This window comes from Paramormyrops kingsleyae, chromosome 13 (genome assembly GCF_048594095.1).
Source record: "Paramormyrops kingsleyae isolate MSU_618 chromosome 13, PKINGS_0.4, whole genome shotgun sequence".
NCBI classification, from domain to species: domain Eukaryota; kingdom Metazoa; phylum Chordata; class Actinopteri; order Osteoglossiformes; family Mormyridae; genus Paramormyrops; species Paramormyrops kingsleyae.
Genome location: NC_132809.1, coordinates 30,832,090 through 30,859,404, shown reverse-complemented (window position 1 = coordinate 30,859,404; position 27,315 = coordinate 30,832,090). Strand labels below are relative to the sequence as shown.

Genomic DNA, 27,315 nt, shown 5'->3' with positions numbered 1-27,315 from the left:
TAACAGTGTGTCTGATTTTAAATGCAAACGTTCACCATTTTACATCTTTTATTAAAAATACCTTACATCTATTTTAAAAGTATGATACATTTTGTAAAGATGCCCATTTAAAGGCTAGTGCCGACAAACTTACGCGAACCTTTATTTACTACTCCACATGGTTTCATTATAGACGTGTCAGAAGACACTCATGAGATCAGTAATAAGATACGGTTTGAAAATGCATCGGTCTCTAGCAAACAAGAAAACAATTATAAATTATCATGATCAATTCAGAAGCACAACAGCTAAATATGATCCGAGGGAATATTTATTACATGTTACGTAACCTGCTTTGTATGACCTTTATGAAATGTAAAAATACGCAATAAAACGAAAAGCAGCGGCACGATTACGAAATCATAAGCTTTATTTAAGTCACACGTCTCACAACCCCTGGAGCACAAAAACACGTGTCCGTATTCCCAGGTCCACGGCTCGCTGGCGGACCACGTGACCAGGAAGTATCTGCGTCATTCGTACCGGAAGTCAGTATCAGCTGATTTGAACTGTTTTTAATGGGAATAGCTGCTGCCGCCGCTGGGAGAATGTGCTTATCGCCTTTATCTTTAAAACACGAAAAATACACAAGCAAATAAGACAAAATTCCGTGGTAACCTGACATCACAGATAAATGTTGAAGTTGTAATTTTGCTACGTTATCTGGCCGAATTCTGTGTAGCTGGCCAGCTAGCTAACTACGTTACTAGGAAAAACAAGGCATGAATAAATACTAGATACTATGTACAGATGTCGTGCCAGGTACAGGGACAGTATTTTATTGGATAAAACAGACAAGGGCATTTCGTAATTTATTGACGAAGACAGCTGAGAAACTTATTGGGTAGCAATAAGAAGCGGGTGTAATATTGATCACATCGTTAACTACGTTTTATTATCCGACTGTTTGAATTTTTTTAACATAAATCTGTGAAGCAGTAAATTGCCGATAACGTTCTAGTGACTGACTGGAAGCGGGTGAAACAGAAGACGAGGCTTTTAGATACGGACTTGGCGATTTTGAGCACTGGGCTGTTCTGATACTGATTAACATTTTTATTGAATTGACGGGGCCGTTCCTGCTGGTTTTTACGTGCCAGTGTGTTTTTGTGTATGCGTATTTTATTAATTATTAATCTTAATAACAGGAACGTTAGCTAGGTTGTTTTGTGTTATTTAAACTTGGCAAACAGCGGTGCCACATTACCGGGGCGGCAAAGCGACTCTGCTGCAGGGAGCCTCCGACTTTTCTTCCGCTGCTTAGGTGTCACGGCGTTGCTTAAACGTGACTGCTGTTAATGTCGCCGATCCCGACGGTCTTCGAGGACTAGTTCCCGTCGAGGTGTTTTGCCGGCGTTGTTTGTAAGCTAAGCCTAATAGCCCGAGTTCAGGCGGGGAAGCGAGCTGAACACCAGACCACCAACTCGCCAATGCTGGATCTGGAGGTCGTTCCGGAGAGATCGCTAGGAAATGAGCAATGGGAATTCGCACTAGGTGAGCTGGCAGTGTCGTTATGCCCTCATTTACACTACAGACTGATGCTAACCGTCTAGCAGGGACTTGTGGAGCAGCAGCCACATAGCTGCATTTAGGTGCAGTATTTACATACACATGGGTGCCTGGCGCTATAACGGTATTTGGTTTGCTTGGTTGCCAGTAAACTTGTTGACGGACGTTGTTTAATATTTATTGCAAGTGCAAACTTCATAACAGTTGTACTGGAGGTAAGATATGTGTAGTGTCTGTTTTTGTTGGCTCCTTAATGAGAAACCGGAAGTTGAGTGTTTACAGGGGTTTGCGTTTGCAATAATGTCTTGATCGCTTTCTCGCGTAAATACGGCAATGTTTTAAGCTATTCTTTCTGCGTCTTTCAGGGATGCCATTGGCCCAGGCCATCTCCATTCTGCAGAAACACTGCCGCATAATCAAGAATGTGCAGGTCCTTTACAGTGAGCAGGTTAGCGGGTGCATGTCATGGGCTGGTCCCAGGCTTCGTGCAGTACTACACTGTGTTGACTTTGTTGATTTCCGAGAGGAAACTTATTGCTACGTGCTTGTCGATCACATAAGTATAGAACTGTACTAAAGTCCACTGTCTGTGTTCTTAGACACCACTCAGTCATGACCTCATTCTCAACCTGACTCAGGATGGAATTAAACTACTGTTTGATGCCTGTAATCAGAGACTGAAGGTGAGACTGTAGATGTTATACTGTCCGTGTGCGAGATGGTGATGTTATCCCTGTAGCATTCCTCGGAGTCTTTCAACAAACTGCGAGGTGTGTTTGTTTCTATACGGTGTTAATTAATACTTTTTTAAGTTTCAACTTACTGAATGTCTACTCAGCATCTCGTGCACATTAAAAATGTTCTGTCTCTTTAAGAGCGAGTTAATTTGCGAAGTACTGTTAGTGTGAAAGTGATGAAAGGCCACCTTGTTTGTGCTCCAGTTCTGAGGCACAAAAGCCATTTATTGCATGTCTTTGTTTGATTGTTCCTACAACATGACCTGTAGCGACACCCAGCCGCTGCCTCTGAGTGACTTCTTGTGCCTTTGTCCTGTGTAGGTAATCGAAGTCTATGACATGACTAAGGTGAAACTGAAATACTGGTGAGTGGTCATGATATTCTCAGCCCCACTGATAAACAGATGACGCTGATGTTTATTGGGGGGGGGGGGGGCACCATTTCTTTGCCTCTTTATTTTTCCTTAACTGGCCCTTGTCCTCCTTTGAAGAAAGTGGTGTTTTCTTATTTAATTTGCTTCAAGGCTGTGAGGTTTATTCTTTTACGTAGGATGTGCTTATAGGATGTTTACGGTACCGCTTGGTAATGTGCTATCTCTGTTGGGCAGTGGAGTTCACTTTAACTCTCAGGCTATCGCACCCACCATAGAACAGATCGACCAGTCCTTTGGCGCTACACACCCAGGAGGTAAGAGGTCTTCTCTGTCCTGTGTGCTCTCTCTCTTATTTCGCGTTCGGTTTCTCTTCATTGATAGTAACTACCTAGCAGATTACAAATGTTGTCATTTCCTCATCAAATTTGCCATTAGTGTTGTGTCCTCTGTGCTGTAATTGAATTAAATGAGTCCATAAACTCTTTTTCCCTTTTCTACACTTGGTCGCCTGGGATACATTACTACTTAAATCTCATCATTAGTGCTGTTATTGTTGTGCGGTGGGGGCGTGGTCTAAAGCACTATGCATAATGGGACGCTGAAGGATTATGGTTCTAAGTTGAATGGGGCCCACCCTCCGCAGTTTACAATGCCGCTGAACAGCTCTTCCACCTGAATTTCCGAGGGCTCTCCTTCTCCTTCCAACTGGATTCCTGGAGCGAAGCTCCGAAATATGAGGTGAGATTCCCGGCTGGTCCAGTAAAGTCATTTTGTCAGAGATGTTTGTCCTTAGACCTTGTCTGACCATTCTCAGTCCTACTTGTATGGGGTTCATTAAAACTCTGTTCCCCATAAGACTTCTTGATATATTAAGGATTTTATATACTGAGTTTACTGTTTAATCTCTGTGGTTCTAGTTTGGTTTTTAAGTTAAATTTATGTTCAGTAAAATTAGTGGTTGCTGTGATTGTTTTTTGTATGGATGTGATGTGTCTGTATATACGAGTAATTTCACATGTAGCTTGTCAAAAATGAGTGGGCTGGTAATTGGACGATGCAAAGTGAAAATTCGCACAGCCCATTAGGTTTAGCTGTTTTACCTTGATGGCCTAACTTTTTCCACTGGTCTGCAGATTCCTCATGGGGCAACAGTGAAGCGCATGTTCATTTACACCGGGAACAGCTTGCAGGACACCAAGTGAGCACCCGTATTTACCCTCCCCTTAAATAGAAAAATGATACTGAACCCCACCCTAAGGTGTGTGTGTTTACTAAGACCCGGATCCTTTGCGGTGGCTGTTTCAGGGCTCCGGGGATGCCTCTGGCCTGTTTCCTTGGCAACGTGTACGCGGAGAGCGTGGATGTCTTAAGGGATGGGGCTGGCCCACTAGGCCTCCGACTCCGCCTCCTCACGGCAGGTACCCTTAACCTAAATCTCCACATTAGCCTCGTGCTTGCGCCCCCATGTGCGTGTTTACATGTTCTCTCTGTGGTTTCTTCGACAGGATGTGGGCTGGGGGTCATGGCAGATGCGAAGGTCCGCACCCTTGAGAGCAGCATCTACTTTGGAGACTCCTGTCAGGACGTCCTCAGCGCTTTGGGCTCCCCACACAAGGTGTTCTACAAGTCCGAGGATAAGGTGCGCAGAAGCTGTCCTCCTGATCCGCTGCTTCCTTCTCTTCTGATGATGATGACTGTCTAGGTTTCATGACTGCGGACTTGAATCCCATCCCCATTTCCTTTTCCAGATGAAGATCCATTCCCCCTCCCCACATAAGCAGGTTCCCTCCAAATGCAACGACTACTTCTTCAATTACTTCACTCTGGGAGTGGTGCGTATCAGTGCTGACATGCTGGGTTAGGGTTAGGGTTAGGGTTGGGTGCCGTGGTGCGCTGAGAGTTAGCCATTCTCAGTTAGGGTTAGGGTTGGGTGCCGTGGTGCGCTGAGAGTTAGCCATTCTCGGTTAGGGTTGGGTGCCGTGGTGCGCTGAGAGTTAGGGTTAGGGTTGGGTGCCGTGGTGCGCTGAGAGTTAGCCATTCTCAGTTAGCGCACCACAGCACCCAACCCTAAGAGTTAGCCATTCTCAGTTAGGGTGCTGTATGCTGGAACTGTCAGCTTGGTGGCTGGATGCTAGCATTTAGCGGCGGTGCTAGCCAGAACTGCACAGGCAGAGGCCAAATTATTTAAACCCGCAAAACGGTTTAAGATGTCTTTAGGATGAGCCTTTAGAAGTTAAATCAAAGAGTGTAATTATGCAATTTATTGTAATTAAGGAGCAAATCAAACTTCAGGACATATACCTCCGTGTCCCTCTGATTTGTAATGTGTTTGGCTGACACTTGATCTGCCATTTTAAATATGTAGATATAAACACAAGGTGAAATTTAGTTCAAATTTTAGTTCTAAAGTATCTGTTGTTCTCTCTTTTCCCTCCCCCTCACCGCTGCTCCAACTCAGGATATATTGTTCGATGCCACTACGCACCTAGTGAAGAAGTTCGTCCTCCACACCAATTTCCCCGGTCATTACAATTTCAACATGTAAGCAGCCTGATCCTGAATGAGGCTTTTACGTGTTCATCAAGTAGGCTGAGTGCAAAGTTGTTCACTGCAAATGCCCTTCATGCTCATACATGCCCTGCCATCTTGTAACAGATACCACCGCTGTGATTTCAAGATCCCACTTGTTGTGAAGACTGGTAGGTGCCCCCCCACCCCCGCTGCAGAGTGAGTGTGCTCCGTCTCCGTGGCCCACGCTCTCTGCCTCACCTGTGTTCTCTGGCCTTCTCCAGAAGGTGCTGAGGCTCAGCCCGAAGACTGCATCCTGACCACCTTCAGCAAGGTAGGAATCCCGCGTCGTCCTCGACAGGATCTTCCACCTCCTGCCTCTTCAGGTTCACACTGGGTATTTGCATGCTGAGGTCATGTCTGACGCCTGTCTCGACGTTGACTTTTTGTGTTCAGCATTATGAAGGTGCCACTCTCAGCTGCAGTGTTTGTCCTCTGGGGGGGGTGGGGTGGATTAGGGGTGGTGTGCTTGACAGCCTTTTGTGTTTCTTACAGTGGGATCACATTCAGCAGCTCCTGGGTCATCCTATGGAGAAGCCTGTCGTCCTCCACAGGTGAGGGCCGAATCAGTAGGTTGAATTGTCCCTGGGTACCTGCAGGTGGTGCTGTTCACTTGCCGTGTGAAATATGGATTGTGTGGAAGCCCCTTGCCCTGTGTCCTGGCCCTCCACTTACAGCTCTGCTGGTTTTGCTTCTTTAGCCGGTCCATCTGATATGCAGCTCTGACAATCGTGGCACCCTGCATTTCGCTACAAGCCGCTGTTCTGTACTGAATGGCCTCTGCCTTGCTGATAGGTGTCCCCCTGTGTGGAAACCATCCAATCATATATAATTTAGGACAGGGGTGGGGAAGTGGAGGGCCGGTGTGGGTGCGTGTTTTTGGGGTTTGGGGCTTTTGGGGACAGTGGGTCCGCAGGACTGGAGTTGAGAACCAATGTTTTGCTATTGGCTGACTGAGAGGTCATCCCAAAAACCCACCCCCACACCGGCCCTCCATGGAACAAGACCCCCACCCCTGACGTAGGAGATGTATAACTCTCATACCTTCTGACTGGGGCTGGACCAGAATTAACATTTGGCACAAGATTGGGGTTCCCCACCACAGATTTTCCCAGTCTGCAAACTCATGCGCCCACTGGGATTCTGACCAGAATTCCTGATGGTCAGACAGGAGCCAAACAGCGGCTCCAAGGACACACCGTGTGCTCTGGGCTCATCCTGTCTGATGTGTGTGACCTCTGACACACAGGTCATCGTCTGCGAACAACACCAACCCTTTTGGCTCAACCTTCTGCTTTGGCCTGCAGAGGATGATCTTTGAGGTAAGACTTCAGGATGATAGTATGCTGTGTGTTTGTGTGTGTGTGTGTGTGTGTGTGTGGTATAGGGTTCCCCAGTAGGCCAAATCCAGCCTGTGAGATTCTGCGATCGATCCATCCATCCCCTGCCCCCCCCCCTCACTCACCAAATTTTATTGATGACACCCCCACCCCATCAGTTGGTAAATATTAAGGAGATGGCCCTTGGATTTGTGTTACTGACGGAATTGGTCCATCAGGGAATAATTAGGAACTGCTGCTCTAGTATAATATCGAGTTGAATCAGTACATATAAATCATCCCTCTGGCTAAGCAGCTTTGCGTGATCAGCGTGGACGTGTGTGTTTGGCTGTTTGCAGTGTTTTGTGTGTGTCGTCATCAGCGTGGACGTGTGTGTTTGGCTGTTTGCAGTGTTTAGTGTGTGTCATTACAGTAATGTGTGATCTGAAAGTGCCTCCTGCTGTTTTCAGGTGATGCAGAACAAACACATCGCGTCAGTCACCCTGTACGGCAGCCCACGGCCCAGCGCCCAGGCCCGAACCGGGCCCCATGCACATTGAGCCTTTACTCCCCCCCCCCCGCATTTACACCCATCCTGCCCCCTCTGAGTTCCGTCCACATCTAGAGGAACATCACAACAGTACAGTGTGCCTTGATTCCCACCGTCGCGAGAAGCTTTCCGCAAGTCGCCCCGGTTTTTCCGTTCTGTGCCCTCCAGGGGGTGCTGATAATAGTCTACTGGCAGCCTTTGACCTTTGGGAACACCCAGAGGTCACCCTCCCCCTCGTCCTCAGCCCACCAAGCCAGGTACACCAGTACTGAGTCTCTGTGACCAGTATGCCTCTCCCGCCATCCTCACATCATCTGTTCTCCGCCCCCTTTCACCCGTTGCATGTCCAGTGTCCACAGGAATGGCCAGTCAGAGGCGGATGTGTGTGATGTAAAGCATGCTTCTATCTGTAGGAAGTGGCGTTATTTCTGATGCAATGGCGTGAGTCTTGCTCCCTTCGGACAGGGAGCTTTGATCACACGCGTGAGCTTGGCGTACATGCAGCACGTCGAGTACCAAGTGACTCGCGTTCGCTAACACACAGAGTGAGGATCTGCTCATTTTAAGACATTGTATAATGTTTAGTGACTATAAGCACAAGCCCCCCCTCCCCTCATAGTGTCATCAGAGACAGGAGTCTGTATAGCTCTGTCCCGAACGCAGCGTCGATGATCCCCATCGCCCTCCCCTCACCTACTACCCTGTAGGTACATTCTTCTTTCCTTCAGTGTAGTAGTTTAAACATTTGCACTAAAATATACACGTTATGTACTTGAGTCTTATTTCCACTGAGGAATTTGTGTTTCCATGAAATAGGAAATGGGTTACATTATAACAGCTCCCCCCCCCCCCCCACGGCCTTCACTTTTTAAAGCTAAAATTAGAAATAAAGGCATAATCAGACTATTCTAACATGTGAAGGTTTTTTTTTTTCTTGTTTTGTTTTTGGGCTTTAAAATAAACAACATTCCCATCGATTCTTTCAGAAACTGCACATAATGTCCCCCAACCATATTTAATCTTAACTCATTCATTTATACCAAGTACTTTGTTCTCCTCATGATTAAAAAATGTCTAATTATTATTATTATTATTATTCTTGAAATGTTCTTGTCATTAATGAAATGATCAAATTGTTTTTGCATAATGCTTTTAATAGGGTTTTTTAATGGAACGTAAGTCTGGCCTCGTTCTGTTTTTCTGTTGAAATGTTCTGCCAGGGAAGCCTGGCGTGATTCGGCGCAGCGAAATGTACAGATCTGTAAATATGACGTCACCTACCTTTTTCGTCATTTTAAAGAAAAAGCATTTTTAAAAAGGTTTTACGATGTAACCCTGCGTTGCGTAAAGCGCAGAAGATGGAGATATGGATTCCTTAGCCGGGGTCCGTCTCCAGGGATGTCCGTTTGGGATGGGGGGGGGAGCCCCTAGTGCCATAAACCGGCACTCGACCTGGTCTGTTTGGGGCGGCCTGCTTTAATCCAAGCTGCAGAGAGACAGCTTGCGAAGCCTATTGGTTCCCCGTAGCCCCGTGGCCCCCCAGGACCAGCCTCGAGTGCACCTACCCCCGGGACAGTGTTCCAGCATCTGTGGCTGCAGCCGCGGAATCTTTTCCCATTAACCCCCATCTTTGGCTTTTCAGTGTTCAGAGTTTCCCGATTCCATTGCTTGCCGTTACAGTTTTTTTAATTTTATTTTTATTTTAATTTAATTTGTTTTAAGGTTTGCAATGGAAGGCTGTACTATAGTACTGGCTGTGCTTACTGCGAAAAAAAAAAATGGGGGGGAAAAATTAAAAAGTAAATTTGTGCCCAGCCTGTGTTGACATTCGTTTAACAGAAATAGTGAAATGCATTACATATGATGCGCATGAACTGTCACCATGTGAGATTGTGAAGTGCGTGTGCTCCACAAGACAGACAAATGAATCTTTCGCAAAAGAGAACAAAAAGAAGGACAGGGGGTTGTGCCAAAGTCATTAAGGGCTGCTGGATAAGAAAGGCCACTTTCAGCTCCAAGCCGGCCACTTTCAGCTCCAAGCCGGCCACTTCGCGTTCTAGATTCAAGAATGCTTCTGGGTTACATATTGACTTACATCTGTACTTAAATTTCTCTGCTTCAAAAAGTTATGCTGTCAGTGTTTGGGGATTATTGTGTGTCCCTTTCCAACACCTTAGCTGCTTTTCTAGGGTGTGTAAATAATTAAAAGGATACTTCCCATAGGCTGGCCCTGTGTGACCACAGCTTCTGGAATCTTCCAGCAACATCACTGTGGAACTGTCACATGGTCATCGCAGTGACAGTCTCTGTGTAACCAAATGTCGCTGTAGTTTTCATCAACAGCCTTCAGGTGATTGGTTTATAAGACAATTCAGGAGCGAAATGAAAGCTCACCTCATCTGGTAGGTTTCCTCTCCCCTGAATTTTTGCTCTCTTTTGCCTCAGGACACAGACTTGCCCCTAAGATTGTAACTGGGAGACGGCAGTGCTGTCTGTCTAACCCAGAGCAAAGTTTATGTAAACGCATATATTCTCTCTATTGTATGTACTCACCCTTGCAAGCGTAATTATTTTGTGGATTAAGTACATTTTAACCCATTTCTGGAAATGGGGCTAGCCTTGATTAAAATGATGAATTCAATTTATGGATTGTTGTGTTTTATGTTTTTTACATTTTTACTTGTGTATAACAGTGCTTCTCGAACCAGTCCAACAGTCCCATGTTTTTGCTCTCTCCCAGTTCCCCGAGAGTTGGGAGGGAGCAAAAACATGGACCGTCTGGAGGTCCCTGTGGACTGGCTTGAGAAATGCTGGCTATCCGTATGCCACCAGCCGCCAAGAGCGGCAGTTGCGTCGGGCCCTCCGGTGAGCATGTCTGAGGCAATAAATACCGCCGGGTGAAATTTGCATGAGCTGAAATGAACTGCACACTCTCACCGTGTTGCAGGAGCGCTGTACTACCTGATCGGAAAGAGCCATCCCTTCTGTGATAACCGCTACATCTGCAGTTCTTAAGAACGGCTCATTTGTTTTTGCTGATAATCCTGATTCCTGTTACATTCAATGCCGTAATAAATGTGTAAAATACATGAACTGTGAAATCTATCTACCTGTCAGGTCTAAGAAATTTGTTTCAAAATGGAGGCTTTCACTGTTTTTTTTTTTTTCCTTTTCTTCGTGGAATAACCATCTTTAAAAGTGACCACAAGATTATAAAAATACATTTTGAAAGAGATTGGTGTGCAGCTGCAGACTCAGCAGACTGTGGTCACTCGTGATTTATTGTTTACAGCGTTGCGCGATTTAAAATGTAAAGATGCGGCGTCAACGTGGGTGTCTGTTAAGCCTGCACTGCATGCTGGCGGGGGCCACGGCCCATTCGCACTGCCAGTGGTACAGCTTTATAAACACTTATTTTAAGGTAGTCCTTGTTACACAGGTAGTCTCAGAATTTGCACTGCCATGTGGTGATTTGTAACTGCCAAGCTCAAGGATAATGACATGCTGTATGCTGTTTGGGTTGGTCTGTGGTGGACTGACGTCTTCAGTGTCTCACGAACGCCTGGGATGAGTAGTCTTGGTCAGAGGGGGTGCCCATCGCCTGGGGTCCCCCCCTCCACCTGAAGGGCCTTGCGGGCTGCGATGGCCGCGTGTGGCACAGCAGCCGGGGGTCGTGCAGGAGCCTCCACATGAGCCAGATCTGAGGAACAGTCAGGCTGTGGACCACCATCAGCTCTCTATAGAAGCAGGGATCAAAGATCTGCAGGTGGGGGGCCGCCGATGGCCGCATGATGCCGAAAGTCCGGAAGCCGTCGTGCCGGACGGGCCGGAGGCCGAGCCGCCGCAAGCACATGCCCAGGAAAACATCGTCGATGGGAAACAGCTCCACCTGCTGGCAGGCCAGGTGGAGCCGGCGCGCTGTGAAACCCGACATGACAAAGCCGCCGCCCCCAGCATACGACGGATAGATGCCCAGGCCGTACATGAGCTCGGGGATGAAGTACTTGCTGGCTTTCCTGCGGATTGGTCGGGCGTGCACGATGATGTCGCCAATGAAGAGGTCCTTGCTGGACTCCTGCCCCTGCAGCATCTCCAGGATGTTCTCCACGTTGACGTAGACATCGGCATCGCCTTTGAAGATGAACCGGACACCCGGGCAGCGGCGGTCCACCCACTGGAGGAAGTGTGTCTCCTTCAGGGTAAGGTTGAAGAAGGTGTCCTCGAAATCCCAAAGCAGAATGTCCCCAAACGACTGGCTCTCATAAGCCAGCAGCCGGTCCCACATCGGGAGTTGGGTCTGGTTCTGGGGCACGCCGAGCAGGAAGACCGTCCGCACCTGCAGCCCACCTGGAAAGGCACGCTCTTGGCCCCAGGTATGCCTCACCACCTGCCGCTTATCGAAGTCGGCCGCTACTGACTTGACAGCGATGAGCAGAAAGGGCGCCTCCCCCGGGCCCCCCGAGCACTTCCCCGGCTGGTCAATCAAAAGCCTGAAGTGCCGACAGTCTTTGTTCCGCAGGTACTGCTGGAAGTCGAAAGGTGGGTGTGTCGCTGCAGGTAAACCAGTAGGGGGCTCCTCCTTCCTCGGGCTTACCCTGGGCTGGACTGAGGCCGGTGCTCGGGACTGGGTTTGGCAGGTGGCCCGATCGGTGAGCCTGTTGGGACCTCGTACCAATGTCCGTCTCTCATGCGTGGCTGTCAGGGCAGCTGGGGGGCTGGTGAGCCTCTCTGTTAGAGGCCAAGGGTTCCGCACGTTCTGGAAGCCGTACCAGGAATACAGCACCAGACAGAGCAGCAGGAGGATCACGGTGCACAGCACATCCCCCTTCAGGTGGAACCTCCTCATCATTCAAAGGTCAGTCTGGCTCCTGCCTTAATACTCACAGCACTTCCAAACCTCCCGACGTTAAACAGGCAATTTCACGTGGATTTATCCAGTGAGGATTGCTTCATACTGAACTTTTAAGTCCGGCTCATATTCATTGCACTAGCATAACTCAAAGAATCCCTGGAGACAGATATGTTACGGAATGGTTGTGTGTCCAGCATTAAAAATCCTTTTCACCTCAAATTCACTTTTTTCTTTTTGGTTTTTGCCTGTGTTGTATGATGTTAACAGACATGTCTGTGGTGTTTGGGGCGGGGCTTGTCCCCTTAAAGGGAAGTCTTCCGTCAGATGTCCACTGGCAGGCCCGATTTTAGCCTGGGAAACACCAGTGGGTCAGAGTTCAGTTTTGTTTTTTTTTGTCTGATGCATACATCTACACTGACTGGCTCCTCCCCAAGATGACTTTCCTACACTTACTTGACATTCTTTGTAAATGTACGTCTTGATTCGCAAAGATTACTGATCTCATGCCATTTGCTGTGCAAGTAAATAGTGTTAACACTTTTAAAATGCCCGACAGTCGGCAATTTCAGCAACTCCCCGATGGTCGTGTTTTTATTTCCTCAGATCTTGTTGAAGTAGAACACGGCTGCTCCAGGTAAACGTGTCAGGTTAGTATCAGTATTACTGTTCATTACTTTTATATTTAAAAAGGATGGGAAAGTCTCCACATAGTTCATACGTACTCATCTGAAACAGCAGTGGCACATCTGTGAGCAAGTTCTGGTTAAACATGTCCATGTGTTTATATTCGTCCATTCACGAAAATTGTTAAAAACGAAGATTATTTAGGCGATGATCTACCGCTTATATTTCATATGCTACTCAAACTATTAAACTTGCTCAAATCTACAAACCAATTCACACTCAGTCTTTAATTCACCTCTGCCAAATACGTGCTGGGACGCTGGTCTTCTGTTTTGCATTAGTGACCGCCAAAAACAGTCATAGTATAGCCGAGAATTTCCAAAAATGCAGACCGATTTAAGGAGATGATGTATTTCAGCAGCCAAAATCTGCCTGAATACTTGTAGCGATATACTTGAAGTGTGAGGGTTAAGGCAGTGAAACCAAGATCGAGGCTCGTTCTGGTACTAAATCCGGCCTGCGTTAAAAACCTTCCGTGCAGTCGCTTATTGCCGGGATATACTCAATTTCATTAAACATAATTGCTAGCACCAAGCCATATAAATCGTCGCAGGCATTCGTCACGCTTACCGCAATGAAAAAGGCGAGTCGCGCACGCAAACGCGGCACAGCTGCCAACATCTGGATCTGATTGAAACAGCTTTTTTGAACGAGCCTTTAAAAATTGTAAAAACTAAAGTAATAATTGTTATTATACTTGCACAACTACCTGATGCGTTTGCGATCACTTCGTCTCCCCCTGTAACTTAAGAGAAGGCGTGTTCGCCAGCGTCCCTCTTTCCAGCCAGAATCCCTCTGCACGCCAGATGCCAGCGAGGCAACCGGAGACTTACGTGCAGGCGATTGGGCGCCTAGTTATGGGGTTTGGGCTGCGGAGCTTTGCATCGTTTTATAAGCTGCGATAACTGTTCCAGGATCGGGAAGCATACCATAAATCATGTCGCCGTTAACGCGCCACTCAGTACTTGTACAGAGTTTCCAGCCTCGCCGTCCTGTCGACATGTGGTTCAAACAGTAGAATGAACAGTGGTTGAATCCTGGTATTATTAGTAGGAAACAGGAGGAAAAAGTCATTTAGCCGTCCAATTAGGATTTCACCGTTAGTCTATTTTAATATGTCCAATATACTCGTTAAATCATCCATATAAATGAAAATTACACCAGTATTTCACATAATTAATCTTTACTCGGCATGTGAATATTCCAATTTCCAAGACCCAAAGTAAGAAAGTCGTAACATAAGATTGTTACTAAATTCAAATGAATATTATATAAATATCACAGAAATATGTATATACACAGACAAGATTACTGTTTATAAGTTTTGAAAAGAACCACCATTGATGTTCTTGCACGTGACTGGTGATCAGTGTTGTGTTTCTTTGGCTGCAGCAGCATGTTCATGACGATTCAGTCATTGTCACTCAATGGCTCCTCTAAGTTGCCTAGATGTCCTCCTGCGGACCTGCACAAGCTAGTCTTACGAAGACTTCTTGGCTTAAGGTAACTATCAGAGCAGCTTCCATGACCCGAATGGGACATGTCCAGTGCCAGTCTGGGGGGGTCTCTCTCCTACAGCTGCCGGCAGGCTTGGTATCATTTCCGGACCAGAATCTCCACTCCCCCATGTAGGGATTTCCGAGGTACCAGCAGTAGTCTTTCTCAGGAAGAAGCTGTACCTGCCCTCATGATCTTGAAAAGGGCGTTGATGTTGTTATTCCTGATGGCATCTCGACATGCTGTGATGACCTGGGTCTTGGCCCTGCCCACTAAGGGACAGACAGAAGAACCAGTCTGACATGGTAAGATCCAAAGGATGGATACATATATTCAAACCAGGGCACCATAAACTCACTGCACGGCCATGGAACATCTACGGTGGTAACTTCTGACTTTTTGATGTTAGGATTCCCCAGCATATAGTAAAGAGGTTACCATACAGCAAGAAACATGTTACTGGGCTACTGGTCAGTGTCTCAACCTATTCCTCAGGGATCTGCAGCCAGTCCACATTTTTGCTCCCTGATTCAGGTATGTTGGGAGCTGGGAGGGAGCAAAAATATAGACTGTCTGAGGGTCCCTGTAGAGTGGGTTGAGAAACTCTGCCGTAGGGAGAGTGTTAGGGACAGGCTATGCGCTCAGCCTCAATGCTCACCCCGCAGCTGGCCGGCTCGCTGGATGGCCTGGTTAACGGACTTCAGGCCGGCGATGAGGGTGTTGTGGTTATTGGAGCGGATCTTGTATTCATTAATCAGGTCTCTGTTCAGGTTATAAAGCTCGACGTAGCGCTTTTTCATGTTCCTCCTGAACATAAAGTGAAACGACTAAATATAAACATGAAGGAGGAGAGGCAAGACTCTGAAAGCTCTTTCTACTTAGTGTCCTAAGCCAAGCTATGCCGGCTCTTTGCCTGCTATATGCTTATGATGCACTGCCTACCTTGCTTGTATGTCACTTTGGATAAAAGGGCTTACTGAATAAATAATGTAAATGAAACTATTCCAAACCTCAAATTTTCTCAACTGAAAAATCAAAAACACTAGATATTTTTTCTTCCCAATCGAACCCTTCTTATTGTCAATGTAGAACTGAGGTGGGTAGATTTACCAGGTGAACCCAATAGGAACTAAAAGTGGGTTAAACTCTTCAGTGCCTGATAATACATTACAATCCTCCCCTGTGAACCTCAATTCTGCTACAGCTACCTGTAAAGCCACTGCTGTGTAGGCAGGTTCATGAAAAACATGCCTCGACGTTATTCCAAACACGCAGTGTCACTTACATGTCACCCATGAGCCTGGCATCCTCTGCCTGCACCAGCATGGTGCGGATGTGGTTCGAGTGGTCGGCCATGTCCGCCGTCAGCTTCTGATGGACCTTGTGGTAGTCATCCACCTACAAAGCAAACGGGGAAGAGAAATCACTAGATTAAGTATCTGTGGGCTGAATCAGACACCCCTCTGCATGACTAAGCATCTCAGAAGCCATGGTGGACGGTGTGAACAGAGTGCGGCGTGCGATTCCACCTCAGCCAGGGTCACCCGCAGCTCCTCGAAATACGCAGGGAAATCTGCTTCAACCTGCAGCTCGTCGATGGCCAGGAAGGAGGCCAGGGACTGGACGAGGTCCCCGGCCAAGTCCATGTTGTCAGTCTTCAATGTCATCTGGAACGAGCCGGAAGGACCCTGTCGAAACAGGGAGCAGTGGCAACAGCTTTTAGTAAAAGCCCTGATGGTGAGAAGTTCGGGCTGTAATCATTTTCGTTTTGTAATTTGCCCTAATGACTGTAAATACAGCCTGACACTATGCATTTACAGTCTACAGGGTCAAGCTCGGTTGCGTACATCAGCTGGTTCTGAGCGCTTCTAGAACACGGTACCTCCCCACTGGACTGCATGCTGATGCTGAGGAGCCCCCCTCCACGCAGGCAGGTGAAGGTCACGTCCGGGGAGCCCATTCCCTCTGGAAGCAGGAAGTTCTGGTTTAACCATATGACAACCTACGGAGAATGAGAGGGCGTCACAAATCACACCAACATATGAGGAGTTGGGTGGGGGGGGGGGGGGGGGGGAGTCTAGCTCAGAGACAGTGATCAATGGCACCCCTACAGTCTATACCCCTGAAAGTACGACAAGAATTTCTCCAGTGAAACATCTGCCTTTACAAACAGACTGAAACGCCGTCAGTTTTGATAAATGGTGAAAACCAGACTGAGAGTGTGACAGAGTGAGAAGCTCCTGGCCTGGGAGTGCAGTTTACCCTCTGCGGCCGGTCGTTGATGCTGAATGTCACTCTCCCCGTGGGCTGGCTGCCGGCGGCGTCCACGTGCAGGTCATACATGGAGAAGCGGGGCAGTTGCCGCGTGATTTCAAACACGTGGAACTGTGTGCTGAGAAGGAGAGCCGCAGAGTTAGCACGCTGACATGGAACCGCGTGCCGAGAAGGAGAGCCACAGAGTTAGCGAGCCGATGTGGAACCGCGTGCTGAGAGGGAGAGCCGCAGAGTTAGCGAGCCGACGTGGAACCGCGTGCCGAGAGGGAGTGCCGCAGAGTTAGCACGCTGACATGGAACCGCGTGCCGAGAAGGAGAGCCGCAGAGTTAGCGCGCCGACGTGGAACCGCGTGCCGAGAGGGAGAGCCGCAGAGTTTGCGCGCCGACGTGGAAACGCGTGCCGAGAGGGAGAGCCGCAGAGTTAGCGCGCCGACGTGGAACCGCGTGCCGAGAGGGAGAGCCGCAGACTTAGCGCGCCGACGTGGAACCGCGTGCTGAGAGGGAGAACACCTCAAAAACAAAAGAATTGAAGGGTGTCCATTAGTATTTATTACTTGGTGTTGTGTAATTCATAACCCATAGTTCCTCATGATTCATTCATCAAATTCATACATTACCAGTCCATTGCTATCAGTTACTGGTATACATGAGTTCATAGTTTGTCGGTTAATGGTGACACCTGGTTTTAAGCTTGCTTTCAGATAAACAGGTATTACTTGGGGAACGGTGATTTGAGCTCATTGCCATGTCTGTTACTTTTAAAGAAAATTTCTATATTTTGAGTTCCTTCCATCAGCAAGCATGCACTGGGTTTCATATGCACCTTCTCCTCCCTTCCAAGAAATCTGAAGATAATTTCTGTGGTCTGTGATGTGGAGTAAAGCACCTACCTGCTCCTGCCCCCCACGAAGGCCTTGATATGCAGGTCCACCGGGATGTCATTTGGGGGGATTATGGGAACGCGGATGCAGCCCGACAGGTGCTGGGCGCTAGGGTGCACCACATGACTCTCCCCCTCGAAGATGCCCTCTGCGAAAATCAGCACCGCACGGATGATGGTGTCTGGATGGGTGGAGACTGATGGTCAGGTGACGGCGAAGAGCCAATGAGAACGCAGAACAGGTAAGCATGATCAAGTCATACCTCCAGGACATCATGTGAACTCATAGAACTACTCATGGTTTAGAGTACATTATGCTTTTTCAGGGTCTGGGCTAACATGGCCTTTCAGTGATTAAAAGTATTTATCTTACAAAGGAAAACTCGTCAAAGCACTGTAACTGCATATTATATTAAAATTCAATTATGACCAAAACTGGGTCTCTTAGGCTCTATTTTATCTTGTGCCAAAATATCTTATTTTAGCTATGGTTGATTTTGAATGACTACAGTACCATTTACCTACCTACTGTATATACAGATGGACAGTCAAAAAAGCCCTTTTCTCACTTTCAGTGACAGTGTAGTTATTGCATTTTGCCATCAGAGGGCAGTGTTTGCCAGGATCAGTTTACCAGGTCAGAGGAGGCGGTTCAATCCCCACGACTTTCCAACCATGAAATATAATGAAGGTGCTTTCTCCTGAACCTCACACTTCCCAGAGCATGTAGTAATCGTGTGTAGGTTTAGCTCAGAGGCTAAACAGCAAGCCTGCTTTAAGGTGCATTACCATTGGGTGTTGAGATGTTCAGCTCAATGTGGGCTTTCTGAGTCTCTGTGGCCGCTTTGACTGAGAGGGCAGTCTGGAGTTGTGTGTTTGCTGGGATGACCCCCATCTGATTGTCCCCCTCTGGGCCTGGAGATCCCTGGACAGCCTGCAAATGCAGTCAGGCAATGGTTTGGACAGACCCAAGGCTTGTGTTTTATAAGTAGGTGCCGCAGTACCTTAGCGGTTGTGTGTGCATCTGTCCTTCAGTACCTTGGCATTCTCCTGATAGTTGCGAAGCTCCAATAACAGGTTCTGTCTCCGTTGGCTCAGCTCACGGATGAGGTCCTGCTCCACGCTGCTGTCCATCAGGCTGCCCTTCATCTCTTTGCTGGCTGGTAGGTAGCCCCGCACTCGGACACACAGCATGCACACCAATCACATAAAACGCCTAGCGCTGGAGATGCACGCGGCTCGACTGGATGGACCCTCCTCTACCTTCTCCGTCGACAGAGGTGCAGATGAGCTGCATCTGGCCATCCATCCGATAGTCGCCCTCCACGATACCGGCCACCGAGGTCGAGAAGTTGTCTTTGAAGATGACCTCGCCTGTGCGGTCACTGCGGGCATCAATCTGAGACATAAAATGGAGCTAAGTGCTACGCCTCCACGCTAAACGTGTACCATGATTGGATTTGCAGAACAGTAAAGGCAGAGTGAAAAATGCTGAGGCGGCAGCATGCTGGGTTAGCAAGGAGCTCCGTGGGTAAAGACATGGTTTGACCTCCTTAGTTCTAGTCCCGTGTGAGCCCTGGAACCTGAACCGCTCTAGCGTGAAACTGGAAGCTGCGGTAGGGAGAAGATGTTTGTGTGAGCAAAGAAAGGGCTCCGGCAGTCCAGCCGCACTGACCTTTCCATTGGACCAGCCTGTGATGAGCTCCACAACCCCGTCCGCATTTAGGTCAAATGCATGGATGCTCATCGCGTGATTCTTAGACTGCAGAAACACAAAGCTTCCTCATTACTGGTCATTACAGAACACAATATCATTTTTGAAGGTTCCATCCGATGCTAAAATCGAGTATCCGCCAATACCAAAACTAATATTTTTTCTCCTTTATCAACTACTTCGCATTAAATGAGATATTTGTGCCAATTAACATGGCATTAGTAGTGTTTGTTGTTCAAGTATGATAAGAAAATATAATGGTCATGTTGGCCAAACACCAGCTATGCCACTCTGCTGCAGGAAGACATCTACAGTCAAAATGATTTACACAAATCTGATTATTTGTTTTGTTCAGTAACACCTTTCACAAAAACGAACAGAAATATTGTAGTGCAAATTGTGCAATCTGTTCCCAAATGAGATATAATAAATAAATCAATCTTTAGTTGACATTTAGTTTGTATAAATTTTACCGAGTTCAGCCTTAGGAAAAATGATCAGTAGCCTTACATACACTGCACTCTGCAGTGTTGATCTTTTCTTCCTTCAGAATAGAGTACAGTAAGTATTTCCACATAGCCAATATGACAGATTTGATGCAAATGCTGCATAACAGCTAACCGCCACGTGACCCTCACTTCTGTTTACAGTACGTCTCGCTAAAGCTACAAGCATTTCCATGGTTTTCAGGCTAGACCCTATCTCCGATGAACATCGGATTGGTTTCCTACTCCCCCTGATATCAGGCCCAGAACCGATAGTGGGTATCAGATCAGAGGCATCTCAACTGCTCATTATTAATTACATCCTTTTTTATCAAGGCAGTGCGCCTTCCCTTTAACTTGAAATGAGATGTTATTAATGTTATAAATGGAGGTAAAGCCTGACCGGTCAGAAAAGGACCACAATCCAATACTGGCTGGAATGTGGCTGGATGGGAACATGCAAGCTTTGGTCTCAGGACGCTTTTCCACCACACCAGGTACCATCATCTTGCTGCAGTACTTTCATTTTTCCATTGATTTCTGGTCAAGTATTAGTACCAAATGTTCCAGAACCTAAAGCAACAAACCAGCTGGGGTACTTTTTTTGGTTCTTTGGTACCTTGGGGTGGGACTTGAAAGCGCTTTCTTTGTCAACTGGTCATGCAAAGAGCCTGCCTCTAAACACAATACAGCCGCTGCCTTGAAAATAGTTACGATAAAGTAAAAAAAAAAAAAAAAAAAAAAAAAAAAATGATAATACATTATGTAGACAAAGGAAGATATCCAAGCTTTATTTGTGACCTGGTCAGAAAAACAGATACTGCAAAATCAAGATGGCAAAACAAGAAAAGGTATTTTGTGTGATATACTATGAATTTCCAGATATCACAATGTGATTTTGTTGTAATAAATATTGGGGAACTTATAATACAAAAAAAGAGTTCAACATAAATTTCTCGCAAACCCATCTAGAAGTGATTTAAATTGCAAGGATGAAAATAATTATCACCATTTCGTGAAACGCAATGCAGCGCTCATGCAAAAGCACCGAGGTAAACTTCCAACTGGTTTTTAAAACTTGTATGTGTATATATTACATAATCCTAAAAATGAACAATCAGTAAAACTGCAATGCTTGCTAAGTTTTGTTTCCTGTGACAAAATAAAAATGCTATAATGTCGAGACAGTATGAAGGTATGAAAAGGCCTGGTTTAATTTCTATAATTATATTTTCATAGTTTTACTATAACTAAATTTTCAAAATATTCTTTGTATTCCCAATTTTGTTTTTTTTTATTCATTTTTCCCTGTCTTGTCATATGCCTGAGAGCATCTGACCAAGACAAATGCAAGTATATTTGGCGAATATATTTATCCTGATTTCTCATGTTCTGCCTGAGTGTAGATATCGGGAAGCTTTTCAGGACTGTTATATATCACAAGCAGCTAGATTTTTAACCTATTATGACTCTTGTTTCTGCCCATCCAGTCTGACAGCAGTAAACACTCAGTATCCAATAATAGCCACAGTATTGTGAAAATCAGACACCTTAAAAGCGTAGCGCTCTTACAGTCATGAGGGATCCATGGACTTTCTTCCTGTTTTTAGACATCGATGTCTTCTGACAACCCACAACCCCCCCAGCAGCTGATTCTAGCATTTCTGTAGTGCTGTGATGTGCATTTTGTTGGTGTGTCCTGGAGCTACTCGCTCTGTGGGAACAGCTGCTGTTCCTATCCTGAGAATTTGCACATGAATCATTCCTGTGGAACCCCAGTCACATGAGAGAACTTGTTTTATTTTTTTGTTTCTTCCTCCTGTCTACTACTCATAGCTAAGCTTATTGTTTGACCAACTACGCGATATGTACTATATGTAATATGTACCAGTTTACATGGACTGGTCTCTCTGAATTGTCTATTGCGTGTGACTATGTGTGACTGTGTGCCCTGTGATTGGATAGTGCCAGCTCATGTTCTATACTTTATGGGATAGGCTTAGTCTCACCATGACATCACGGCATAGAATATGGGCCTTTCTCAATACCAAGAACACAAAGATCGTAATTGTGGTCTTCGTAAGATCGGTCTGGCTAACTTGCCTCCCAAGAACGAACTTGGGGCGCAGTGAATCATGGGATTGCTCTCGTTTGACGAGCATACAACTGATGCATCCTGGATATTTGGGGCAGGGAAAGACTGACATCTGGTAATTTTTGCCGTCCTCTGTACTTCCGTTCTTAAGTATTGGAACTGGTCTCCGGCGATGGAAGATGATGTAAAACGGGTACATGAGAACACAAGTATAGTCAAGTACGCATATTGAGAAACAGCCTATGTGTGTAAGGTAAACAGATGGGTTGAAAGGATGCCGTTTACTACAGTTGAATTTCATTATATGCCATTGGCAAAAGTGCAGTACCTTAATCCTCCAGTAGCGGGCGGTACGGTCATACACGCCCACGGTTCCATTGGCCAGAGCATACCCAAACCGGCTGCCATGCATGTGACAAAGAGATGTCACCGTCTGAGGAGGAAAAAGGCATCAGCGTCCAAACTGCAGCACGTACCTGTACACAAATCATACTGCAGTGGCGACAATGGCATTTCAGAACAGCACCAGAACAGCCGGGATCCATACCTCATTCTCCGTCATCTCAGATATCAGTTCATCCTCTTTGAAAACTCGAATATCGAAGTCCTCTGATCCAACGAGTAGCTGGTGACACCAGATGCTCATTAAGGATTTGCATGTATTATATTTTCAATACGCTGATTCTAGGTACCAACCTCATTTTTTCCATCTCCAGTAAAGTCACAGAGCATCAGAGACCTCACGTTATCCCCAGTGACCTTAAGAAAAACATTTAAAAAATGTTTTGATCATTTATTTCTGAACAATTAAGTTAATTCAAGTTGGTAAAATACAGGCATACTGTGTCAGATGCATTATTCTATAAGGTTTCTGTCCCATAACAGAGGGTAGGAGATTATCACTGTGGCTGGAATCATACCGTCCAAAACAGGTCATTCCCTTGGTGGTCAAACCCCTGCAGGGCACAGTTCCCCCCAATGATGGCCAAGGGTGAGGGAATGTCCCCCAGGCTCCCTAAGACGATTGCATTGGCCCCATCTGCCACCTACAAGACATTCCAAAAACATGCCTTTCAAATTACCGCTAATCATTCGGCTTGCTGATCCAATTGCGTGAATCAATTCAACGTGTTTGTATAAGACATTGCCTGAATGCATGAGTGCCAGTCACGCCATGCCCACCTCTTTGTAGAAGATGTCTGCATTGTCATGCACGTCGTAGGCCAGCAGGGTGCTCTGTGAGCCCACGAGCAGGGCATGCCCCGTCCGGCCAGGCCCCATTGCGCCGGCTGTCAGGCAGCTGACGGCCTGGTTGATGTTCAGTAGGGAAATGTCGGAGTCCTGTGCACTGTGCCTGAGCCGGTAGGCGGGCTGCCGCCGCTGTACGCGGGCATGGGGGTTATGGATGAACACCTGGAGGATTAAATATTCCTTACTAAACAGCTGCAGCATTGCTCTGAGCCGAAGACGGGTATGAAAAGACAGGAGCGGAAATGTGACTTTCATTTAGTCACTGCTTGGTGTTAAATAGCCAGCCCTGCAAGTAGCAATTAACATCAAGAAGTAAATTTTACATTTATATTTTATTTTTTCAGCAGATGCTTTTGTCCAAAGTGACGTGCAATTGAGACAGCAGGGTCAGACAGTCTCGAGAGCAACTGGGGGTTAAGGGTCTTGCTTAGGGACCCAACAGTGAAATCACTCTGCCCTGGGATTCAAACCGGCGACCTTCCGATTTTGTTTGATTAGCTGATAGAAGGATGCTACAATTAGCAGGAACATCTTTAATAAGAATAAGCCACAGGAGTAACAGCAGCAATACTGCTTACTTTAATCTACTCCACATGTGGATGCTCCTTTGTAGATTCACGTGCAAAGTTCTCGGAGCTGAAGATTAATTAAAAGTAAGGCTGGGCTGTAAAGCATGTCTCCCACAGGCCCTAGAAACACAGGCCTACCTTTCCTGCCTGCGTGGCCGCAGCAAGACAGGGGTGCACCCCGTCAAACTTGCCCACTGTCACCATACGTGGGTTGATTTTGTGGTTGAGCTTGAGAGTGAAGATTGGCACCAGCATGGCTAGACGCTACTGATGAAGACAAGAGCAGGTGTTTGAGGGAACAGTTATATGGCAGCATGTCCGGTGGTGTAGATATTTTCTTCTTGCATCAATATTCTCTCTAGTTGGTGCACATGTAACTGCAAACCTTAAACTATAGTATCAGATAGTGAAGAAATATACTAACCCAACAGTTAAAGTTAATGATGCCCTGTCTTGAACCAATGGGTCTCATTGAAATACTGATACCAATACTGAATATAATAATAAAAAATACACCCTTGTGTGGAGATTTTTTTCAATATTTGCAAAAACACTGCTGCTCGACCCCTATCCACGTGCAGTACGCTGTAAGGCTCCGTTAGACCCGCAGTGAACGGATGCACTGCCAGACCTGTGAAGCATTCTCGTCGCCGATACCATATTTTCTAACCGCTCCCATCATCTGTCTTCGTTTAAGCCAGATTTTTTTAATTGGATCTACCTTACCCACAAGAGATTAATGTTATAAACTGTTTAGCCTACTGAAGTACCATAGCTAGCGACTTCAGCTGTAGCTTCAGTTGCCTAGCAACGTACTACAGTTTCTCAAACCCCTTTAACTACAGAATCATTGCTTGGTTCTCTTCCGCATCACTTAATATAAAATTAGCTACAACCCACCAGTTAATTTCATAGTTCCTGAAACGTCTACTAATAATAAACATTTACATGCACTAAATTAATTTCAAGTGGATTAATCTCTACAGTCAGGACATCACCAAGGTAACAAGCTTTCAATACGTATTCGAAAATCAAGTTATCCACAATATGTTTTTAGTTCGAATATTTAAACTATTCCGGAAAATAATAATAAAGTGCGCCGTTCGATTGGACGTTCGATAAAATTTAAATATTTCTTACCAGATAGCTTGACTGGACGCAGCAGGCAGCCTTCACTTAAGAATATAAACACACAGCAAACGCGTGTGGTTCCGCCTTTCCCGAGAATGAGTGACGTCACTGCAAGCCGCTTTGCAAGCGCATATACAGGACTGTAATCTTAATGACCCATTTCTCCTTCTTGCATTGCTTTTCGGTTTTTTTCAATTGTAATAATTCGTATATATTTCAGTTCAGAACAGTGATCAAATCACCTCAAAGTGTAAAGTTCAGATACCATAGAATTAACACCGCAGACAGCTGCTTTAAACATTTTATACAGCGCCTCTAGCGTCCAAAAGTATGCAGTACAACATGGCGCCGCATGAGCGATTATCACATTGTTTAGTAAATTATAGCATATCATTTAGTTGAGGGTTTCTCAACCCAGTCCTCGGGGACCACCAGACGGTCCACATTTTTGCTCTCTCCCAATTGCCAGGAATTGGGAGACAGCAAAAATGTGGACCGTCTTGTCCAGAAACCCTGATTTAGTTCATAGTTCCAACATTTTTTCTTAAACTGTCAAATTCAATTCAATTGAATTTTATATAGCGCATTTTCACATTACATTGTCTCAAAGCACCATACATTATCCCTGCCCAAAGCCCCCAGCGAGCAATCCAGAGGATGTGATTTCAAATGCGAAGAGACGTCATTTTGATTAAACTTCAAAATTTCCGTAAGACTTATTGGTTAACATTCATGTTTCAATATTAAGTTAAACACCAATGGCCGAATGATACTTCAGGTTCTTTAGTCTACAAAAATATTGTAATTTACAAATAAGTAGACTAAAATGCTGCAAAATAATAATAATAATTTGTTAAATTGTAGGTGCTCTTGTAAATGTTTTCGGGAGGATAATACCTAGTTTTTTTTGTTGCCTTGTCTGTTATTTGTATGTTTTGTGTGAGACCTATAATACATTTCTTATATTGATAATAGAATTCTTTGTAAATTTTCAATGTATTTCGTTAAATTATCTTAATTGGGAAGCTTTAAAATAGTACAATAGTGATGGTCATTTTTGCATCAGGAGGACTGCAGATTATCGGTTCATACAATTATATTAATAATTGTAGTACACACTTGGGAAGAAAATATGATGTATGGATATTAAATGTTTAAATATTTCGAATGTATGAATGATTTGACCCAAGTTAGATCGACTGTAAAGGAATTTTAAACTTCCGCCGTCATCACCACCATCATCTGGGATATAGCTGACGTGTTTACATACAACACACTATACACCAAACGAGGCGATATAATGGTGTCACATCTCAGACTGAGTGCACAGTCACAGCGGGCCGCGTGCATTGCCTTTGTCATCGATTTCCAAACAACCCACGATGAATCATCTATACTGAATGAACCGTTCACAATACTGTGTCACCACCTTTTCTCACCACCACAATTTGCACTTGTTTGCCGTATTGTTCTTTAACTGCAGGGGCGTCGCTAGGGCTGTTTTAGGGTAGCTTTAACCCCCCCCACAAAAAAAAAATTAAATTTAATTAAACGAATGTACACTTTAGTTCCCATTCGTTTAATTAAAATTACCCCCCCTAGTAGCGGCTTAGTAACTTCACAAATTCCTAGTGACGCCCCTGGCTTCCAGTAATGTTTGTCCACAATTCTAACAAAACCTTTTTGTTGTGCAATACATTGGCAATGGATTTCGTGTGCAACATGTTTTCGTGTGCAAAGTAGTCTGCAATCATGGCTTTTCACTCGGTACGAAGGAGCTGAAAACTATATAAACCCAACGATCAATCGTGCAGGCACCAACTCTACGCAGAGAAGACGCATATTCATAATTTTCAGAAAGAAGAAAGAAAATTAAGCCACATCTAATGGACCCCAGTGCCTGCTCCTGTGCCTGCTCCAAAAGTAAGAACCTTTTTTGTCTTTGTTATCCAGAATACTGCATTTGAGGTCTGAACTAAGCAAAAGTTTTCACAGTTGACTTTATCATTTAGGTTTATGCCAAGACTTAACCTGGATCCGTTTGTATTTTAGATGGATCTTGCACCTGCGGTGGAAACTGCGACTGCACGACGTGCAACTGCAAGTCATGCAAAAAAAGTGAGTGATTTTTTTCCTTCCAGCGATTTATGAAACGAACGTTACATATACGGCTGTCTTGATTTATATCGGAGGATGTTAAAAATGAAAGTTACGACATGGTTTGTCCATCGTCGTCATTGCGCGCCTCTAGCCGGCAGCTAAAGGGGCTCCTTCTCTCCGCAGGCTGCTGCCATTGCTGCCCCCCCGGATGCGTCAAATGCGCCTCTGGCTGCGTGTGCAAGGGAAGCACGTGCGACGCGACCTGCTGCAAATGAACGACATGCTCCATTTTTAACGCATTGACACACGGATGTCTCTAATAAATATCTTGCATTTGCATTATTTGTGTTGCTGTTTCTTTGTCCCTCAAATCCATTCCTTAGCACACTGTACTTCAAAACAGGGGTCAACACCATGAAGAATTCTGATTTAGATTTTGCTCAAAATATAGTTTTTACCACGGACATGGTATTTAAAAACGTAGCATATATAATTTTTTATTCTCAATTAAAAGATTTTTATGGCCAGGTTGACGATCCTTTTGTAAGATGGTGTAGCTGACGTTCTTCAATAGACTAGCTGAAGTGTGATTCCACGTAATTATTTTTAGCCCCGTTGGAACAGCATAAAATTTGGCTGATGGTGATGTTAGGATACTACATTGGACAAAGGCTTCAGGTACTATTT

The 27,315-nt window shown here is 45.6% G+C and overlaps 3 protein-coding genes across 5 annotated transcripts; 1 reads left to right on the top strand and 2 right to left on the bottom strand.

Moving 5' to 3' along the window:
• The first annotated feature begins 504 nt into the window (after window positions 1-504).
• On the top strand, window positions 505-9,737 carry phaf1 (phagosome assembly factor 1). Of its 2 annotated transcripts, none has more exons than XM_023827107.2 (16): window positions 505-1,533; window positions 1,914-1,996; window positions 2,148-2,231; window positions 2,607-2,650; window positions 2,894-2,973; window positions 3,303-3,397; window positions 3,793-3,857; window positions 3,965-4,077; window positions 4,165-4,298; window positions 4,408-4,491; window positions 5,118-5,200; window positions 5,315-5,358; window positions 5,452-5,501; window positions 5,723-5,781; window positions 6,477-6,549; window positions 7,017-9,737. In XM_023827107.2, exons 1-16 carry the CDS (start codon window positions 1,470-1,472, stop codon window positions 7,104-7,106), a joined length of 1,245 nt encoding a protein of 414 aa, XP_023682875.2. In that variant the 5' UTR covers window positions 505-1,469; the 3' UTR covers window positions 7,107-9,737. The 2 variants fall into 2 exon arrangements, with proteins under 2 accessions (XP_023682875.2, XP_072554707.1); XM_072698606.1 differs by lacking the exon at window positions 505-1,533 and adding an exon at window positions 1,590-1,763.
• Window positions 9,738-10,224: 487 nt separating this feature from the next.
• b3gnt9 (UDP-GlcNAc:betaGal beta-1,3-N-acetylglucosaminyltransferase 9) lies at window positions 10,225-13,519 on the bottom strand. Its single transcript, XM_023827265.2, has one exon. It carries the CDS (start codon window positions 11,943-11,945, stop codon window positions 10,641-10,643), a length of 1,305 nt encoding a protein of 434 aa, XP_023683033.2. The 5' UTR covers window positions 11,946-13,519; the 3' UTR covers window positions 10,225-10,640.
• A 199-nt stretch (window positions 13,520-13,718) lies between these two features.
• On the bottom strand, window positions 13,719-26,130 carry bbs2 (Bardet-Biedl syndrome 2). Of its 2 annotated transcripts, none has more exons than XM_023827279.2 (18): window positions 24,538-26,130; window positions 23,536-23,664; window positions 22,760-22,990; window positions 22,498-22,623; window positions 22,274-22,336; window positions 22,125-22,202; window positions 21,906-22,010; window positions 18,959-19,045; window positions 18,547-18,682; window positions 18,322-18,461; window positions 18,073-18,217; window positions 17,294-17,465; window positions 16,392-16,521; window positions 16,012-16,131; window positions 15,659-15,817; window positions 15,415-15,527; window positions 14,788-14,936; window positions 13,719-14,401 (listed from the first exon to the last, which is right to left on the bottom strand). In XM_023827279.2, the coding sequence occupies exons 2-18, from the start codon at window positions 23,650-23,652 to the stop codon at window positions 14,295-14,297; spliced, it is 2,178 nt and encodes a 725-aa protein (XP_023683047.1). In that variant the 5' UTR covers window positions 23,653-23,664; window positions 24,538-26,130; the 3' UTR covers window positions 13,719-14,294. The 2 variants fall into 2 exon arrangements, with proteins under 2 accessions (XP_023683047.1, XP_023683048.1); XM_023827280.2 differs by having other exon boundaries at window positions 23,536-23,661.
• Window positions 26,131-27,315: the final 1,185 nt, after the last annotated feature.

Excerpts from the sequence above, each read along its gene's own strand:
- phaf1 (XM_023827107.2), top strand. The coding sequence starts at position 1,470 with ATGCTGGATCTGGAGGTCGTTCCGGAGAGATCGCTAGGAAATGAGCAA. Across the intron at positions 2,651-2,893 it reads AAGGTGAAACTGAAATACTG|TGGAGTTCACTTTAACTCTC; the intron begins GTGAGTGGTCAT and ends TCTGTTGGGCAG. Across the intron at positions 2,974-3,302 it reads TGGCGCTACACACCCAGGAG|TTTACAATGCCGCTGAACAG; the intron begins GTAAGAGGTCTT and ends CACCCTCCGCAG.
- b3gnt9 (XM_023827265.2), bottom strand. The coding sequence starts at position 11,945 with ATGATGAGGAGGTTCCACCTGAAGGGGGATGTGCTGTGCACCGTGATC.
- bbs2 (XM_023827279.2), bottom strand. The coding sequence starts at position 23,652 with ATGCTGGTGCCAATCTTCACTCTCAAGCTCAACCACAAAATCAACCCA. Across the intron at positions 22,337-22,497 it reads GGAATGACCTGTTTTGGACG|GTCACTGGGGATAACGTGAG; the intron begins GTATGATTCCAG and ends GTTTTTCTTAAG. Across the intron at positions 22,203-22,273 it reads CTGGAGATGGAAAAAATGAG|CTACTCGTTGGATCAGAGGA; the intron begins GTTGGTACCTAG and ends TGGTGTCACCAG.